Here is a 19630-nt window from a genome sequence, read left to right on the forward strand (position 1 = left end):
CTGGCTGTGTGTCTGTCTCCTCCTATAAACTACACAGCATACAGCTGTGTTTGTATTTCCCTGGGCTGGCTGTGTGTCTCCTCCTATAAACTACACAGCATACAGCTGTGTTTGTATTTCCCTGGGCTGGCTGTGTGTCTGTCTCCTCCTATAAACTACACAGCATACAGCTGTGTCTGTATTTCCCTGGGCTGGCTGTGTGTCTGTCTCCTCCTCCTATAAACTACACAGCATACAGCTGTGTTTGTATTTCCCTGGGCTGGCTGTGTGTCTGTCTCCTCCTCCTATAAACTACACAGCATACAGCTGTGTCTGTATTTCCCTGGGCTGGCTGTGTGTCTGTCTCCTCCTCCTATAAACTACACAGCATACAGCTGTGTTTGTATTTCCCTGGGCTGGCTGTGTGTCTGTCTCCTCCTATAAACTACACAGCATACAGCTGTGTTTGTATTTCCCTGGGCTGGCTGCGTGTCTGTCTCCTCCTCCTATAAACTACACAGCATACAGCTGTGTTTGTATTTCCCTGGGCTGGCTGTGTGTCTGTCTCCTCCTCCTATAAACTACACAGCATACAGCTGTGTTTGTATTTCCCTGGGCTGGCTGCGTGTCTGTCTCCTCCTCCTATAAACTACACAGCATACAGCTGTGTTTGTATTTCCCTGGGCTGGCTGTGTGTCTGTCTCCTCCTCCTATAAGCTACACAGCTGACAGTCTGCTCAACCTCATTCTACTGTTGTTCACTGCAGTGTAGTGACGGACCATGAGTTACTACAGCGACTCTTCTGAGGAGACCAGCGATGAACTGGAGACTCTGGGGTAAGACAACTATCAACTATACCTAGACTAGTAGAACAGTGGTTTTCAACCCTTTCAAGGCCCATTGTTTATGCAGCATTTGAGTCACAAATCCATGCTGTATTGATGCCGGTGGTACAGGAGAGAGAGCAGGCAAACGTGGATAAAACATAATGCCATTCTTCTACATTCTCTAATTGTGTATAGACTTCTAGTAATGCAAATGTTTTAGCCTACACTCATTTAACTCTTGACGGTGAAAATGAAACCGAATGGTCTATACTCTATTTGGTTTCTTTTTAGAGTTAAATATCTATAAGGGTCCATTTGGTTACCAACTCATTTAAGGTTAACTGGGGAGCACCCATGGGACCCCCTCAAGGACCACTGGTGGTCCCCGGACCCCTGGTTGAATACTACTGATTTTGAACATGGATAATTTCATTGCACTTTGTGTGGAGGGTGTTAAAAAAGGCTCATAATTATGTGCGTAGAGACAGTGTTTAACTGTGGCTGATGGCAGCTCCCCTACTGTTTATTGCGACATATTATGCTTTCAAATGACGACATTTACAGCAGTTTGCAAAATCCTGGCAAGGCTTTATTTCCTCTGTTTTATTTTGTCTGTTAAGGTAGGGTAAGATTGTAAATTGTTTAAGTTAAAGCTTTATAAATATGAATTGTTTGTTCAGTAACAATGTTGGCCAAGTGGGGTCCGGCGGGGATTCCCAGGGGTCCTTGGGGGGGGGGGGGGGGGGGGGTCCCCAGTGAAATGTGGAACATCTAGCCCATTTGAAATTAAATATTAATAATATGATTAAATATATTAAATATCAATTTTGCGGTCCGTGACGTGAAAGAGGAGAGAGAACCACTGATGTACGTAGGCTTAACAGGTGCATGAGCTTAACCACATTTTCAGATCCTCTTTACAGCACCTGTGAAAATGAAACCTGTACTCCTCAGTGGACAGTGATTGGTGGCATTTTAACCTGTCATTTCATTAACAGATGTCATATTTGTATAACCTACCATTTCATAGATATATGGTGTCATTTTGTAACCTGTCATTTCATAGATGTATGGTATCTTGAGCTATTTGTTTAGAATGATGTGATTTGGAGTCTTCAGGGTAGTATCATTTTTTGACCTGTCATTTCATTAATACGATGTTCACGCCCAGACGGTATCATTCTAACCTCTCATTAACAGGTGGTGTAATTTGAATCATTATAATGGTATAATGTGAACCATTAACAGGTGGTATCATTATGAGCTGTCTCGTCATGCGGCTGAGGCTCTCCTCATGTCTAACGGTCGTGATGGCAGCTATCTGCTGAGGAACAGTAATGAAGGACCAGGCTGCTTCGCTCTGTCTGTGAGGTATGGATGCTCTCTCTCTTTGTCTCTGTGAATACATTTTTATTTTGTCCAATCTGTATGGTAGAATATTTTTATACCATTGAGGCAGATGGTTGTATGTGGACCGTCCATATCCTGTCCACCTGACCTTGGCCTAGTAACTTAGCACAGTGCAGGGAAAGTTATCTACAGGTTCGCCAGCCTCTGTGCTTTCCCGGTCTGTGGCCATTAACCCATTCTGACCTGAGATCAGATTCATACGAGGTTTCCACATGGACACACACTGGTCTGATTAACCCATTCTGACCTGAGATCAGATTCTAAAAATGTCAGTCGTTCTTCGATTTTTCAAAAATAGCAGACCTTAAGCTCGTAGCGCGCCACTCGGTGGCGCGCTATGAGCTTGTAGATCTGCTATTTTTCAATAGCTAAAGCACGACATGATGCGAACACCAAAATGGGTTCCCGTTCAGAATGGGTTGATACTGAAAACCACAGTAAATGAGCGATAGGAAATAACATTCAGATTCCAGATTCAAAGATTAGTTTTATTGTTAACTTGCATCCCATATTTTAAGTATACGAGAGTACTATCCTTGAATGTTCCTTTGTGGAGAGATCTGTTGCTTCATGGCCAGGTTCATCTTGTTGCCTCTCAGATGATTGCTGCAATCAACCCAGCCACAGTTCCTCCAGCGCCGGCTGCAGTGCATGCTGCAGCAGGCACTGACGCTGCAATCAACCCTGCAGCCACAGTTTATAAGAAATGGCACGGCGGCCATCCTTGCAGGCAGTGACAGTAACGGAATGAGAATCCTGTCGGCTGTAACCTGTTCATTTTGGGGGGGGGGGGGGGGGGGGGGCATCAACAGGAATGACACTATGAAACTTAAAGGACCACTTCACCACTTTTCAACGTATCTTCATATAATAGGTCCTCACTAATAATCATGAAAAAATAGCACGATTCTTTTATACTCGGTCTGTGTCTCATAGGAGGGCTGTGGGCAGTTCAGAAACCGTCTTCCAGTGACATCATCATTAGGCAGATCTTTTTTTAAACAAGATTTTTTTACAAAAAAGTTTAGATTTTGATTATCGTGAGAACGATGGCTTCCATTTTCGCATTGCAACTTTTCAGGACTAGTAAGCCTGCAGTTTCTATTAGCTTGTATTCCCCATCGATGATGTCACTGGAAGACGGTTTCTGAACTTCCCACAGCCCTCCCACGGAACACAGACAGAGTAGAAAAAAATTGCGCCATTTTTTTATGATTATTTGTGAGGACCTACTATATGAAGATAGGTTGAAAAGTGGTGAAGTGGTCCTTTAACAATTATGAATTAACTAGTACTCACCTAATGACGCCGCCACGGAGGATGCTGGGGCTCCTCACTGGCAGGTGAGCCAGTACAAAACAACAGCAGTGACAGCACAGGACCCCCCGCATGGACCCTCCTTTCCATCTACCTGTAAAAGACTTTGTTCAGAGCACGCCACTTCGTTTGCCAGCGAAGTCTATACACTTTGATGTTTGTTTAGGGCATTAAATGACAACATAAGACGTCTTTTACATACAATAACACACTGCATTCAAGTCTCGTGGAGGACGATGAAGATGGACAAGTTGGAACCCCTGACTTCACACGAGTGTGATTTTTTAAAATAAGTGGGCATTTATGTGTCATTGTTTGTACATTGTTTGTAGCACAAACAATGTACAAAAAGTATGCAACAATAATGTGCCACATTATATGTGCTGTATTCTAGTTATATGTGTTGATGGTTTCCATTTAAATGTACCCTTATGTTTTTATTTCTGTTACTTCAGATAATAACTAGAATATATGTGTGGTCTGGAGCTCGCCAAGTGCATTCTGGAATCATGTGGATGAGATGTAACCCCCCTCCTTCTGTCTTCCTATTGTTTGACGCACATGATGTCACAGCCTGGGGCAGACTATAAAACGGGAATAAAGAGTGTCAATAACAATATTCTCGAGCCTACAATAATAATACCTGGGATTTATATGACGCTTTTCTGAGTACTCGTAGTAATTAGTAATTCGCTTTACAAGTGTTTGGGAGGGCCGGGGGAAAAATGAATTAAAATAGCGAAAGAGATAAAAGCACTAAACCAGTGGTTCTACACTAAAAACAAGAGTTGATACAAAGTCAAGTGGGAAAGGCAATTTCACTGTGAGTGTGTTTTCAGGGCAGTTCTGAAGGTAGGGAGGGAGGGGGCATCTCTGATGCATTTGGGGAGTGGAGAAGACTAGAGGTGTCAGTCACCTCTGCACCTCACTGCAAGGGCTCAGTCTGAACAGTTTGCGCCTATATGTCTGCTCGCTCCTAAGCGGCTCTCAGGCCTTTCAGTGCTAGCATTTATTGAAAAATTAGGATATAATTCAAGGCAGCATTCTTTTCCAGTCGAGCTCTTATTTCGAAAAGCCACAGTTCCTGCAGTCTACCGGAAGTAGATTATCCTAGGACGCTCAACGGAGCAGCAGAGACAGGCCTTGTTTACAATATGAATCCAAACCGGGGCACTGGAACTCTCCTCATCGCCGGCTCTGTGCCGTCAAAGAAACGCTGTTTTGACCAAAATGCCATCTGGGACAAGGAATAGGAGATACAGGCGATTGAAAGAAACGGATAGAATGGATTATTATGGCGACGACGATCTAAGATGGATGATCCAGTGCTGTGCTAACAACATGGCAGGCTAACATAAGTAGCATTATGGCTCGATCGATCGAACGCACTATAAAAGCGCTATTGCCATTAATCAACGGCAATGGCGGTAAGCGTTAGTATCAAAATTAGGCTTCAATTGGCATTAATCAACGGCAATGGCGCTTAAAGAGCATTTCATAAATAAAAATCTTTAAAAATAAAATAATTCCAATGAATGAATAAATAAAATAAGTATAGTGAAAATAACACTAGCGCCCTCCAGCGGCAGTGATGTCAGACTTAATTCAGTGCTTTAAAGTGGAAATATTTCAAAAGCTGTGAAAACAGCCTGCTATAATTCGTAGTAGTAGTCATGGCTGCCAGTTCCCACCTGAGGTTGTGTGGGAGTCCCGACTGCTCCAACCCGTAATCAATAACCGCTAGGCTGCCTAACGTCTTCAGACTGGGACTGAAGTCTAAGATGTACAGGCCATCATATATTCCACCAAAGAGGAAGATCCGATCTCCCACCAGGCAGCAGCTCAGCTCATATCCTGAACACGGAACATTTCCCTTGGGCTCAAGCTTCTTCCAGGAGAAGGTTTGCGGACTGAATTTCCACAGATCATTGCAAGAGGTCCCGTTACAGTTCTTCCCACCAAATACATAAAGCTCTTCATTGTAGGCAAAGGTCGAATAACCTATACGTCTTACTGGAAGACGTATAGTAGTCTTGAGCCAGAAGTTGGACTCTGTGTCAAACCCTCTGACGGACTTTATCTGAAAGATACTGCTCGATAAAAATACAAACATCTTTGTCCCGATGATGGTGGCAGGGTAACCTGCTACTGGTGGAGTGTTTCTTGTGTTAATTAAAGACCAGACCATTGTGGTGGTGTCCAACTTGTACATGTTATCAACGAAAATGACTGACATAAAAAGTCCATATCTGTATCCCCCATATATATACATGGACTTCCCCAAGACACATGCTGAGTGGCCCTCTCTCGCCTCTGGAACAGTCCCAGATATTTGGGGTTTGAACCATTGGTGAGTGTCGACATTGAATGCATGAAGCACTTTGCCGTAAGTATCTCCTCCCAGAGGTAGATGACATCTTCTACCAGCACAGCTTTGTGGCCTTGGCGGTAGGGGGAGCCTCGTGGGTCACTGGAGAAAACTTGACCCAGCGTAAAGACACTGTGTTGAAGATCTGGACATCAATCTGAAACCTGAACAAGGACCCTCCAAAGTCAAAGGTGTAAAACATCCTTCCAAAGCCAAAGCAGTACACTTTATGCCCCACTGTAACGGCAGCATGATCCACTCCATGAAGAGGTCTTCTCTTTGGTCCTTTCTGATGAAGTGTCCAGAACAACATTCTGTCCCGCCAGTATAGCACCCCACTGTGGATCAAGCTGTATCTATCGGGTCAAGTCTTTCTCTGTAAAACGATGGAGTCTTACTGTGTGCTCGTATGTGGAGGAACTCCGAAGCAAACTTCACTGACACGGGTAGTGGAAAGTCCTCACTGGACAATCCCAGGACAGGAACGTGAAACGGGACTAGCAACAATGATTATATTACAAAATCGACTTAGAGGAGGGAAACGATCACACGGGACTGAAATGAGAGTTTGAAAATCTGCCTGTATGTTAGAGAGTGGCCGCTCATGTATATCAACCTGATGATGTCAGTGATGTGACATCGTCACTCTGTGACATCACAAACACTGGAACCAGGGTCGCCCAGCAGTGGCCGGAAAAAACACTTGGGGGGGGCTGAGAAAATACAGTACCCATTCAAGTCAATGTAAAATAAATTGTGCGTGCGTGCATGCGGCCGTGCGTTCCACACCACCACAAGGAGTGCGGTCCCCGGTGTTGAGGCCGTCGGACCCACGGTTCAGTCTGGACAACTCAAGAATGGATGGCATATATTATTAAATATAATGAGCAATATATTTATTATGGTTTGGCGATGAATTTGATCTGCTTTTTAGGTACTCGGATCAAGCGCATCAGACCCAACCACATAGGGACTCCGAATCCCCCGTATCTAAACAGCAGATCTAAAACGACAGGTGGTAGGCCACCTGCAGTGCATGCAGTATCAGTGTGTGCAGCGGCAAACAAGCAAGCAAGGTGTGCAGTGCAAACTCCCATAGCCGGTATGAAGATGGAATGAGTGTGTGATTGGATGAAGTGTGAACATGATGCTGAGGCGGCCCAACTGCACTGAGGTTTCCTGACTGAACTTGCTCTGCATATGTCTGTGACGGGCGCGATGCTCATTTGTCCAGAACCAGCACAAAAGCCCCTGCCCGGGCTCTGGACAGGGCCCTCTGGACAGGGCCCCTGCCCTGCAGGCTCTGGACAGGGGCCCCTGCCCGGGCTCCATATACAGTATATGGAGCTGGCCTGCTCTGACATCACATTGATGTTCTGACATCCTCATGGCCTCATGGCTCGGCATGGCTACTTACATGGATAACTGGCAGTGTTGGGGAGTATTAAGCTACATGTAGCTGAGCTACGTAGCTTAGCTACATTTTGCTGTAGCTTGTGGTATTTTAGCTACATTCATATTTGTGTACCTCGTCAAGTAGCTCAGCTACTTTTTGGGTCATTTTTTGTAGCTTAGCTACTCAAGTTACAAGCTACAATTTTGGGGAGCAGGGGTCTCCCAGAGGGGAGGAGGGGTCTCCCAGAGGGGAGCAGGGGGAGGAGGGGTCTCCCAGAGGGGAGCAGGGGGAGGAGGGGTCTCCCAGAGGGGAGCAGGGTGCGGGGTCTCCCAGAGGGGAGCAGGGTGAGGAGGGGTCTCCCAGAGGGGAGGAGGGGTCTCCCAGAGGGGAGGAGGGGTCTCCCAGAGGGGAGCAGGGTGAGGAGGGGTCTCCCAGAGGGGAGGAGGGGTCTCCCAGAGGGGAGCAGGGTGGGGGGGTCTCCCAGAGGAGAGCAGAGTGAGGAGGGGTCTCCCAGAGGGGAGCAGGGTGGGAGGGGTCTCCCAGAAGGGAGCAGGGTGGGAGGGGTCTCCCAGAGGGGAGCAGGGTGGGGAGGGGTCTCCCAGAGGGGAGCAAGGTGAGGAGGGGTCTCCCAGAGGGGAGCAGGGTGGTAGGAGGGGTCTCCCAGAGGGGAGCAGGGTGCGGGGTCTCCCAGAGGGGATCAGGGTGAGGAGGGGTCTCCCAGAGGGGAGGAGGGGTCTCCCAGAGGGGAGGAGGGGTCTCCCAGAGGGGAGCAGGGTGGGAGGAGGGGTCTCCCAGAGGGGAGCAGGGTGGGAGGGGTCTCCCAGAGGGGAGCAGGGTGGGAGGAGGGGTCTCCCAGAGGGGAGCAGGGTGAGGAGGGGTCTCCCAGAGGGGAGCAGGGTGCGGGGTCTCCCAGAGGGGAGCAGGGTGAGGAGGGGTCTCCCAGAGGGGAGGAGGGGTCTCCCAGAGGGGAGGAGGGGTCTCCCAGAGGGGAGCAGGGTGAGGAGGGGTCTCCCAGAGGGGAGCAGGGTGGGAGGAGGGGTCTCCCAGAGGGGAGCAGGGTGGGAGGGGTCTCCCAGAGGGGAGCAGGGTGGGAGGAGGGGTCTCCCAGAGGGGAGCAGGGTGGTAGGACGGGTCTCCCAGAGGGGAGCAGGGTGGGAGGGGTCTCCCAGAGGGGAGCAGGGTGGGAGGAGGGGTCTCCCAGAGGGGAGCAGGGTGGGAGGAGGGGTCTCCCAGAGGGGAGCAGGGGGAGGAGGGGTCTCCCAGAGAGGAGCAGGGGGAGGAGGGGTCTCCCAGAGGGGAGCAGGGTGGGAGGGGTCTCCCAGAGGGGAGCAGGGGTCTCCCAGAGGGAGGAGGGGTCTCCCAGAGGGGAGGAGGGGTCTCCCGCATGTACATTCTCAATTTAACGCTGAAAAATAAAAAGTAGCTGAGCTACTTTGAGCTACTTTTTCCATGTAGCTGTAGCTTTACAAGCTACATCTCTCCAGGGGTAGCTATGTAGCTTGATCAAGCTACTGCCATGGTGAGCTACTTGTAGCTTTACAAGCTACACTTTCAAAGTAACTTCCCCAACACTGATAACTGGTACCGTGGAGTATACTGTGGCGGAATGTGTGGGTGAATCCACATTATCAGTCTGGCTAATGCCAGGCTAATGTCACCCTGTGCAGGGCCAAGGACTCGGTGAAGCATTTCCATGTGACCAGAAGGGACAACGTCTATGTGTTTGGTTTCAACGAGTTTGCGTCCCTACGGGAGTTTGTCAACCACTTCGCCAACCAGCCTCTAGTGGGCAGTGACACAGGTACTGACTTAAGCAATTATTACACCACTTCTGCTGCGTCCCTGCGGCAACGCAGGCGTGCCATTAATGACGGTAAAGCACACGCCCCAAGTGTAATATTGCGATTATACAACAGCTACTGTACCCTTGAAAAAAAATGTCATTATAAAGAGAAAATCAACCAGGTGCTCGATGGAGGTGCAAAAGAAAGTTTAAAAGTAGACTGGTGCTTCAAAGATCGGTGGGACTGGAATACTGAAGAAAAGGTGGCGATCCGAGCACTCAAAAAGGTATAAAAATATAAAAAGGTATAAAAATAAGGTGAGGTTGGATATAAAATCAAGGTGCTTTCTTTAGAAAAGTTTAAAAAGCCAACATGTTTCGACTCACAAAGGAGTCTCCATCAGGGCAGGTATCAATTTCCTTATAGCTAAGATATTCGTTGAAAACTCCCAAGACTCCCAGCCCTGGGAGAGCAGCGAGACTCGGCACAGCCATACAGCCATACATTATTAGTGCAATACAACTGTACAAAAGGTTATGGATGATGTACAGTTGTACATTCATAGCTTTAGGTCGGCCCCTAAATAATTGGCAAAATACTAAGATTTTAATGATGACACCGCTGTGGGTGCTGGCGGCGTGTTTCCTCCTCCGCGTCATCAGTGCCCATACCCGAAGGCGGGGTTGGCGAAAGGGGCCTTTCTGTGTGGAGTTTGCATGTTCTCCCCGTGTCCCCTATAGGGTAGGTACCCTCACAAAAAAACATGCAGTAATCCTGGTCACTAAACTGCCTCCCCCTGGCCAGCCGGGGCGCCTGATGGAGGGGAAAGGAACTGGTTGGAACAACGTGTTCCTTCCACGCGCTACGTCCAACCAGGGAAACTCCCCCCCCCCCATCAGGAGCAACTTGGACACTCGGGCATGAAGGAAGCATGCGTTCAAGTCCGTTGCTCTCCCCTTGTCCCCCATATATGGGGACTAGGTTGGCGGAGGGTGTGTAGAGCCCAGGATCACATTAGATGATTGACACAGGGGTGAAAAATGGGTTACAAAATCGTGGGATAAAAAAAAAATATGTTAAATGATGACACCGTTAAAGGTTCATTGTGTGAACTGTCCGGCTGTCCTGCAGGAACTCTCCTAGTCCTCAGCTGTCCGTATCCCAGAGACGTGGAGGAACCGTCCATCTATGAGTCGGTCAGAGTTCACACCGCCATACAGACTGGACGGACCAGCAGTGACCTGGTGCCCAACGCCCCCTCTGTAAGACACACACACACACACACACACACACACACACTTTCTCTTTTAGCCAGTGTGTACTGTGTAGTGACATAAAAAGAACATATCGTTACTGACAGGCGGACATCTTCTATGTCCAACACAGCTATACTTTTCAGGAAATGGAAGAAGAAACAAATAACTGTTATATTACTATTCTTAAACGGTGCATTTAGAAGTGGCCTTTATCCACAGCGGTTTGCAGCATAACATTCCCCCATTTGGAGGGAAACATGAAAGGCGCCGTGCATGCAGCACATTAGGCGTTCGGTGTCTTGCTCAAGGACACTAATATGGTATGCGGTCACATACCGTCCATTTCCAGACGTTCCTTTGTTATCTGCCAGGGCTTTGAGCAACTGGTGGGCAGTGCCAACAAAGTGCCGCTTTTCTGGATGTAGAGTTTGTTTGACTAGGGTTTGTGTGTTTGTAAGGGAGGAGTGAGGACAGAGGAACGCATGCACACTTACTCAACATGAACACATTTTGCACGTGCAATCTAACATATTAATATTATCCATATAATTAGCCACCTGTACCCCCCGTTTTGAATAAATAGCAAAACAAATAGCAGATCTACAAGCTACTTTTGTGTGACACTGTCTTATGAAGTATGAAACGGAGGACATTTATTTATGAAATAATTTATGGTGCATATTGAGAAATAAAGAACTGACTTACCGATATGATGCGATATCTATATTCTCTCTTACCAAATGTTCATGTTTTAAGACCACAACACACCAGAAGAGTCAGAGCCCGTTGGTCACAAAAAGTTCAGGAGAAAAACAACAACATAAAAGTATGGAAATACGAGGTTTCTGTAGTATTGGTAGTGAACATGTCTGTTCACTACCAATACTGTAGCTACAGTAACATGTGAGTGTATTTTTCCTTTTTCCACAGCTGGGCACAAAGGAGGGCTATCTGGTCAAACAAGGAGCTGTAGTGAAGGTAGGTTACCGTAAGATCACTGCGTCAGTCGTGGTGAAGGAATTATTCACGCATTTTCAATCTGATCTTCATATACACGGTTAATTGGTGCTCATTGTAAGATGGCACCATTTCTTTCTATTTGGTCTGTGTCTCAGAGGAGGGCTGTGGACAGTTCAGAAACCCATTGGTAGTAGGCAGGTTTGGTTATTTCAAACTAGATTTAAGCCTGCCTGCCTTATTTGTATGCAAGAACAGTGGCTTCTATCTCAGCATGCAGCATTTCCAGGAAGAGAAAGGCTGTAGTTTCTATTAGCTTGGAATCCCCATCAATGATTTCCACAGCCCACCAATGAGACACAGAAGTGGGCTCTGCTTACAACTTGATCTCAGAGGAGAAATGTGTTGTTAAAGCAGCGATCGCACCAGAATGAACCTGTGAACTGTACAAAATATGACAAAGAATGTAATGTGCTGGGCTTTATTCATAGTTTACTATGCATGTGTAGAAGATATGGTATATACATACAGAAAGTTATCAGTGTGTACTTTGTAGTGCTGCACAATTACACATGTGTACACACATAGTGCATGCATAAACTTTCCTAAATTATGTATAGCAGTCAATTTGTATAGAGCGTCGCAGTCCCGCCCCCTCGAGAGACCCGGGAAAAAAATTACAAAGTTTTTATTTAAAGACGTTTACGCCGCTGGACAAAGCCAACTCTTGTCGCGAGACGTGGCCAAAGCATTTTCATATTGTTTGCATTGATTATAATAGCAGTTGTAACTTGTATTTTGTGTTGCAGAGCTGGAAACAGAGATGGTTCACGCTAAACCGATACGACCTCAAGTACTTCAAAGATAAAATGGTAGGTTTGGAAACGTTTTGGAAATGTCATTCACAAATGAGTGAGTTTCATGGGTTGTTGTTTGTGAAGGAAAAGGAATAGCATTTTGAGTATTTTCCAAAGTATGTACACTGTCTGTCTGTCTGTCTGTCTGTCTGTCTGTCTGTCTGTATGTCTGGTGCCAGTACCATCAGACATACATGTACTGTACTGTACTGTACTGTACTGTACTGTACTGTACTGTACTGTACTGTACTGTACTGTACTGTACTGTACTGTACTGTACTGTACCTGTAATGCAGACAGTAAAACTCTGATTTCAGTTTGTTCACTGCTGGTGTTAAAAAGACAGTTCTGTTTTTTTTTTTGAATAGGCCTATCACACACTGACAGTTTTCCAGTGTCAGTGTGATATGTGTTGGAGTCTCAAACATGCTCTCTCTCTCTCTCTCTCTCTCTCTCTCTCTCTCTCTCTCTCTCTCTCTCTCTCTCTCTCTCTCTCTCTCTCAGTTCAATGAGCCCATCCGTACCCTGGACCTGAGGGCCTGCTCTGCTGTGCAGTTTGACTACTCCCAGGACAGAGTCAACTGTTTCTGGTGAGTGCATGGGACATTACTCCCAATGTGTTACAAAATGTTACAATATTGCTCCACAGAGCCAAATTCGAGTTTACTTAGTATTGGGGGTTTAAGGTTTGAAAATGCACATTAACACAAATCCAACATTAATAGAAAAGAGCATACGTGTGTAAACAAAAGGTAATGGCAGTGGTGTCAAACAAATCTATATGAAGCTATCTATGAATTTTATTTTATTTTATTTTTTATTTTTGGCCTTGAGCTAAAACGTTTGGGAACCACTGCTGACTGCTGTGGCAGACACTCTTATCATCAGTGGGCCACAGGTTGGGAATCACTAGTCTGTTCTCTTTTTTTCTTTTCTTTTCTTCTCGTTGCTGATAGCAGCTGCATTGCATCAGATTCAGTCAACTGTAGAGCCGGTTTGAGGGAAAATGAAAAAAGAATGTTAGCAATACATCTTTGCTCAAATGAATGTGCCCAGAAGAAGGAAACTCTCCCACAGGTCTATCCATCCAAAATAAATGATTTACATTGCATTATGGATGGATGGATGAATGAATGAATGAATGAATGAATGAATGAATGAATGAATTAACGAATGAATGAATGGACTAAAAGGAAAGTAATTAATGGACTAAAAGAAAAGTAATTATACTTTTTGACTGCCGTTCCCCAGGGGTCAGCCTGCTTTGCCCCCCTCTATAGCCGATTTACAAGCTCATGCACAACTTGCACTGCTTGTAGAACATTATATGTATTTGCCCCCCCCCCCGAACAGACGATTTCTGTCTTAAAAAAGCTTGTATATCTGACGACTGTTCCAAACCTGTTCTAAAAAGAGCTTTCTGAAAACCTTATGTTGCTATATTTACATATATACTGTAGCTAAGAATCTCAAATGACACGGATGCTTTTCCAGTTTTAATGGGCTAATAATCTGTGTCATACAAACCTCCGCTGGCCTTTTGGGTTTTGACACAGCCGGCACGTTTTTTTATGTTAGCAAGCGGTTATGCTTCACTTCCTCCTGGCATGCAGGGGACATTTGACAAAGTGAAAACTGGTTTAGAAAAAGAGGAAGTACATGGCAGATGGAACAAAGAAGAAAACAGAAATGGTGGGAAGTGCGTTTATGTATTTAGGATATTTCACTTTCAAACAGGCTTCTGTGTTTCACCTCAGACTCGGTTCAGTATTTAGAAATGTCCTTCCTATACAATCCCATTCATTGTAACTGTCAAACTCCATTTTAACCACAATAGATTCTTTGAAAACACCTGCTTTCTGATTCTGGTGACTGATATTGTCCTTCTACACTAGCCACTCCAAGCTGTGATACAGTAGGCCTAGGCTTCCCACACTTTTCTGACCATGACAACCCAATATAATTAGAACTGTGGACCCTGACAAGAATTGAAGGAGTTCGGGCATTACATTTAGCTCGTACATTTTTGAGTGGTGCAACCACTCCAAGGAACAGCAATGTCCGTGTTCACCTATGTGTTCATGTGTCCGTGTGACGTTAATGAGCACTATTAGTATGACTATTAGTACCAGTAGGGGCGCTGTTGTGCGCTGTTGTGCCAGAAACACAGAGAGAGAGAGAGAGTGCTGCACTGTTGCCTGCTAATATAAGAGAGAGAGAGAGAGAGAGAGAGAGAGAAGGGGGGGGGGAGTTGCAACACGGGTGTGATTTAAAATAAAAAATTGCCTCTTTCTTACAGTAGGTAGGTAATATTTGACAATATTTGGCCATTTTTGAGGGGTGCCAGCCCCAGGTTTATTGTCTTGTAAACGCCATTGACAATGAAGGGAAAATGTACGTCATAATGTGCCTCATTTCGTCATATTGTCTCTGTATTGTTAATGGCTTTTAATGTTTGTGTTTGCACCGTTTGTTTTACATAACCTAATCAACATGAGTTATGCTCTAATACATTACCCCTCACTTCACACGGGTGTGATTTTTATAGTATAGTTTGTTGGTTAGTTTTGGCGTTGTAATGGGCTCATTATTCATTTTTTTTTAGAGATATTAAAAAGGTATTAAAAGTCCTTACATTTTCACTTCAGTAATGTGCCCCTCGGTTGGTTTGTTTACTGTTGAGAGAGAAAACAGTGTTGCACATTAAGCTAATCATCTGTGGACCCCCAGAATCGTTTGGGGACAATCATTTGTTCTGACCCTGTTGTTCCAGTTTGGAAACCATTGCCTTTGTTTTTCACCACCTTCTGCAGTGACTTCCGCTCCAAAACAGTACAGACAGTTTAAGCCACAGCTGTGATGCAGCAGGCGAGGGTACTTTCTATGGTGGTGCAATGCTAGACATTTTGTCAGGGTCCTGATGATGACATTAGATGAAGTTAGTTGGGCTTTCCTACTTCTAGCTTCCACCACCCGGTTCTGTCATATGATGTCATTTTGTGTGTGTGCGTGTGCGTGTGTGTGTGTGTGTGTGTGTGTGTGTGCGTGTGTGTGCGTGTGTGTGTGTGTGTGTGTGTGTGTGTGTGTGTGTGTGTGTGTGTGTGTGCGCGTGCGGCAGTCTGGTGTTCCCTGACAGGACGTTCTATCTGTGTGCTAAGACGGGTGTGGAGGCAGACGAGTGGATCAGGATACTGCAGTGGAAACTGGTCGGTTGCATTGATCTCTTTACATCAACTGTCCCTGTTGTTGTTTACAATGTGTCTGTGCCTTTAATGAAGCGCCGTAGTACACTGTTTCCCAAACTGTGGGTCGGGACACATTTTTTCCGAGTCCCTTTATTTTTTACATTTGCAACAATCTGAAAAAAGAAATCAATGAAAACAAAATGTTTAAAAAGTAGTGGAAATAGCCAATCTGCAAGCTCACAGTGTGGTGCGAAGCGATGCATTGTGAGCTTGTAGATCTGCTAGTTTGGGGCCCGCGCAAACATCTGATTTATTGTTTGGGTTTTGAGCTAAAACATTTGGTGCCATAGAAAAGAACAATGGTTTTCAACCAGTGGTCCGGGAGGTTCCAGGTGGTCCCCAGCTATAAATGAAGGAGTTGGTAACCAATTGGACCTTGGACTCTCGAGAGTGTAAAAGTTTTAATTTATGCTCTCACGATTTAAATTACCGCTATTGTTAAACATTGGCATTACTTAACTTACAAGTTTGCCTGTTATCTCTCCTTGTAGTACCACATCAATACAGCAGGGAATTGTGGACAAAATCTTATTCAACGACAACAAAATATTCTAAGTTTTGGGTCTGATTATGAGAATACATAATATTATGCCATATCACAATAGTAAGCTACAATATACGAAATCACAGACAATATCCAGTCTAATATCATGATATGAATATAATATTGATACTAGGGATGTCCCGATCACGTTTCCTTGCTACCGATCCGATTACAATCATTTTGAAAATGTGATCGGCATCATTTTCCGATCACGTGATTGGATGGGGATGACCCTAATTGAAGTGTGTGTACTCATCATGATGGCTTTGTTTCCAGGCTCAGTTCAGAAAAGGTCGGTGACAGCCAGCCGGGCGTCACAGGACAGCGCCACCACCAGGACAGAAGAGGGATGGACGTCTCTGACCACGTGGACATTAAGAATATGACCAGTACACTTCACACACTGGTACCATGTGTTGCCAGGTTTTGCTAGAGAAACATGCGACCAAGCCCCAAATAAGCGACCAGGGCCGGTCAGTCAAACGCTATTGTCTAATGTTGTTTTAGAGCACTGGACCCACGTCTGGGTCTCAAACATGTTCATGTTGTCAACATTTATGTTGTAAAATGTTTCAAACGCATTCCCTGATTTGCTATTTGAAAGTAGCCGATCTACACTCTTAACACAACACCTACTGTAGCATGGCCTCTGATCGCAAAGAGTGTCTTGTAGATCGGCTATTTTCAAGTAGCTGAACTACACTTTAGAAGCAATAAGCCACAACTAGCAATATTTTACAGGAAATCAAGCCCAAAGTGGCTTAACCCATTCTGACCGGGCACCCATTTTGGTGTTGGCATCATGTTATGCTTTAGCTATTTAAAAATAGCAGATCTACAAGCTCATATCGCGCCACCGAGTGGCGCGATACGAGCTTGTAGGTCTGCTATTTTTGAAAAATCGAAGAGCGACTGACATTTTTAGAATCTGATCTCAGGTCAGAATGGGTTCATCAGGACCAGTGTGTGTCCGGCGGAAACCTCGTATGAATCTGATCTCAGGTCAGAATGGGTTAATATCTGTGCTGTCTGGCAGAAACCCTATGCAATGTATTGTCCACTCAACACGGCCTCATCAAAGTTGTATGGTGACTTTATACATCGTCAGATATACTTGCATGTATATTACTGTAAATCATCACTTTACTCAAATCCAAGATAAGAGGTTTGAGAATCCAATAGTGTTTAGTAGTCAGAAGCACGTTTTAATGCTTTTCATTGGTTCAATATTTGTAAAACCCTTCAATAGCACTTGATTTATAAATAAAGACATTTTGTCAATCGGAGATAGGAGATTCACTTTGCGCTGGACAGCCACAGACACAGCAACACTGGCTGGTACCAACATGATGGCTCCACTGGACAGCCACAGACACAGCAACACTGGCTGGTACCAACATGATGGCTCCACTGGACAGCCACAGACACAGCAACACTGGCTGGTACCAACATGATGGCTCCACTGGACAGCCACAGACACAGCAACACTGGCTGGTACCAACATGATGGCTCCACTGGACAGCCACAGACACAGCAACACTGGCTGGTACCAACATGATGGCTCCACTGCCCCTGATCTGGAAGTATTCAGGATGTGCATCCTACCTGTTTTCTGTCAATGAATGATGACTCTGATAACACGGTCATTTTATACTGATATTTATATGAACTATAACTAGATGTTTAATGTACTGCTGCTGCTCTTTTCCTTTTATTGATACGATACCTGTGTCTGACATAATGACTACCTTAATGTGTTGTGTATATGGATTGCAAATGAATTGCTCTTTGCGGAGATCAATAAAGTTGTTTGAATCTGAATAGGAGAGATGACCACGATACTGACCACGATGTGGTAATTCCACAAACATCTGTGCTGTCGACACTTTCACAAGACATAAGTGGATCTACAGAGAACAAATGGCCACCAAGTTCAGCTATAAGAAACTTTTCATTTATTTACTTTTATTTAATTTACTGGAAGCCCCCATAGGTCCCATGTTAGACCCAGACCAAACCTTTGATTCAAATGTCATCTACAGGCTTAGCAGATGGGATTAAGCTTGGTTGCTAAAAGTTGCATGTTGAGCAATATGAGTAATTAGCATAATATGTGATCAAACCATTAACAACATATTCAAATCCAAATGTCCCTTTGACTTTGTGACTAGTGTCCACTCTCCCACAACAGCATATCTGCAAGACTGCAAGACTTTGACCATATCGGTTTACCATGCGGTTAATAATATCATCGTATGTGGTCTCAAAGTATTTAAAATTGAGCAAACTTTCTTTTGTAAAATGTGTAGGCTATATGTACACCTACAGTAGGTGTACATAAAACCTTGTTGGACTGTTGAACACAATAGTAGGTGACCTACTATTGTGTCAAACAGTCCAACAAGGTTTTATGATCACAGCAATTGTTCACTTAGGGGCTGGACTCTGTTATTGTGGGAATTAGGTTTGTTAAAACCCATTCTGACCGGGCACCCATTTTGGTGTCAGCATCATGTTATGCTTTAGCTATTTAAAAATAGCAGATCTACAAGCTCATATCGCGCCACCGAGTGGCGCGATACGAGCTTGTAGGTCTGCTATTTTTGAAAAATCGAAGACACTTTTAGAATCTGATCTCAGGTCAGAATGGGTTAATAATGAAACTGTCAGGATGTAATAGACATTTTTAGAATCTGATCTCAGGTCAGAATGGGTTAAAGACCTCTGTGCCAGTGGCCATGAGTTCATCTGAGAACACTGACACCAAAGAAAGATAATGTAATGTACCGTCTGATCCACACATAGTATGGCATTCTATCTATGGACTGATACTGCTTATTCAATCATGAATCAACAATTCACTTGTAAATCACATTCAGTTTTCCATCATCAGAATTCTCCTTTTCTTATTTTCACATGACATGTAGAAGTTTGTGAGGAAGCAAAGGATCTCACTTCCATGCAGCCTGTGGTGAACTTGTGGTTCAATACCGCCCCCGACTGGTGGAGTCACGTTAGGTCAGGCCACCATCCTGTTCAACATCATTCTGGCTTTTAACAGTGGTTCTCAACGTGAGGTCCACCACGGACCACCAGGGCTGTTAAAAGGCCAATTATGCAAAAAAATACATTTAAAAGTTTCAAATTAAAATCACAGGATTTATGATGGGTTTATGATGCCTATTCTAATAAACAGCCTACTGTTGTACACGCACAGCAGCATTAAAAGCCACACAACAATAATAATGTAGTGATACATCTGACGTGTGTGTGTGTGTGTGTGTGTGTGTGTGTGTGTGTGTGTGTGTGTGTGTGTGTGTGTGTGTGTGTGTGTGTGTGTGTGTGTGTGTGTGTGTGTGTGTGTGTGTGTGTGTGTGTGTGTGTGTGTGTGTGTGTGGCCATGGAGGCCTGTAGCTCTTCATTGTAGCCTATCTCTGTTCAGTCCAGTCAGATCACAGCTCATTTGTAAACAGCCTCTCTGCTATAAATTCACCCCCATTCATTCCTGAGCGTCACCCTTTTCTTTTCTTGTATCACGACTAGTTTTAGAACGGAAACAAACGGATACCAGGCTTTCCTCCGCGGTGGAAAGCGAGGAAGCATTGTGACTCTTTTATTAGAGATATGTGACTCTGTTGTGTTGTTCAGAACTTCAGAACCATGGACAGCTCCTCTCCTCGTGTCTCTGA

At 45.0% G+C, this 19630-nt stretch overlaps 1 protein-coding gene across 1 annotated transcript; it reads left to right on the plus strand.

Moving 5' to 3' along the window:
- The first annotated feature begins 737 nt into the window (after positions 1-737).
- On the plus strand, positions 738-16700 carry dapp1 (dual adaptor of phosphotyrosine and 3-phosphoinositides). Its single transcript, XM_083792319.1, has 9 exons — positions 738-816; positions 2056-2178; positions 8966-9099; positions 10214-10344; positions 11269-11316; positions 12105-12167; positions 12657-12742; positions 15271-15358; positions 16218-16700. Exons 1-9 carry the CDS (start codon positions 761-763, stop codon positions 16239-16241), a joined length of 753 nt encoding a protein of 250 aa, XP_083648445.1. The 5' UTR covers positions 738-760; the 3' UTR covers positions 16242-16700.
- Positions 16701-19630: the final 2930 nt, after the last annotated feature.

This window comes from Protomyctophum parallelum (genome assembly GCF_964188405.1).
Source record: "Protomyctophum parallelum genome assembly, chromosome: 20".
In the NCBI taxonomy this organism is placed as follows: domain Eukaryota; kingdom Metazoa; phylum Chordata; class Actinopteri; order Myctophiformes; family Myctophidae; genus Protomyctophum; species Protomyctophum parallelum.

Coding starts and splice junctions, on each gene's coding strand:
- dapp1 (XM_083792319.1), top strand. CDS start 761: ATGAGTTACTACAGCGACTCTTCTGAGGAGACCAGCGATGAACTGGAG. Junction 817..2,055: donor GATGAACTGGAGACTCTGGG/GTAAGACAACTA, acceptor AACCATTAACAG/GTGGTATCATTATGAGCTGT. Junction 2,179..8,965: donor TGCTTCGCTCTGTCTGTGAG/GTATGGATGCTC, acceptor CACCCTGTGCAG/GGCCAAGGACTCGGTGAAGC.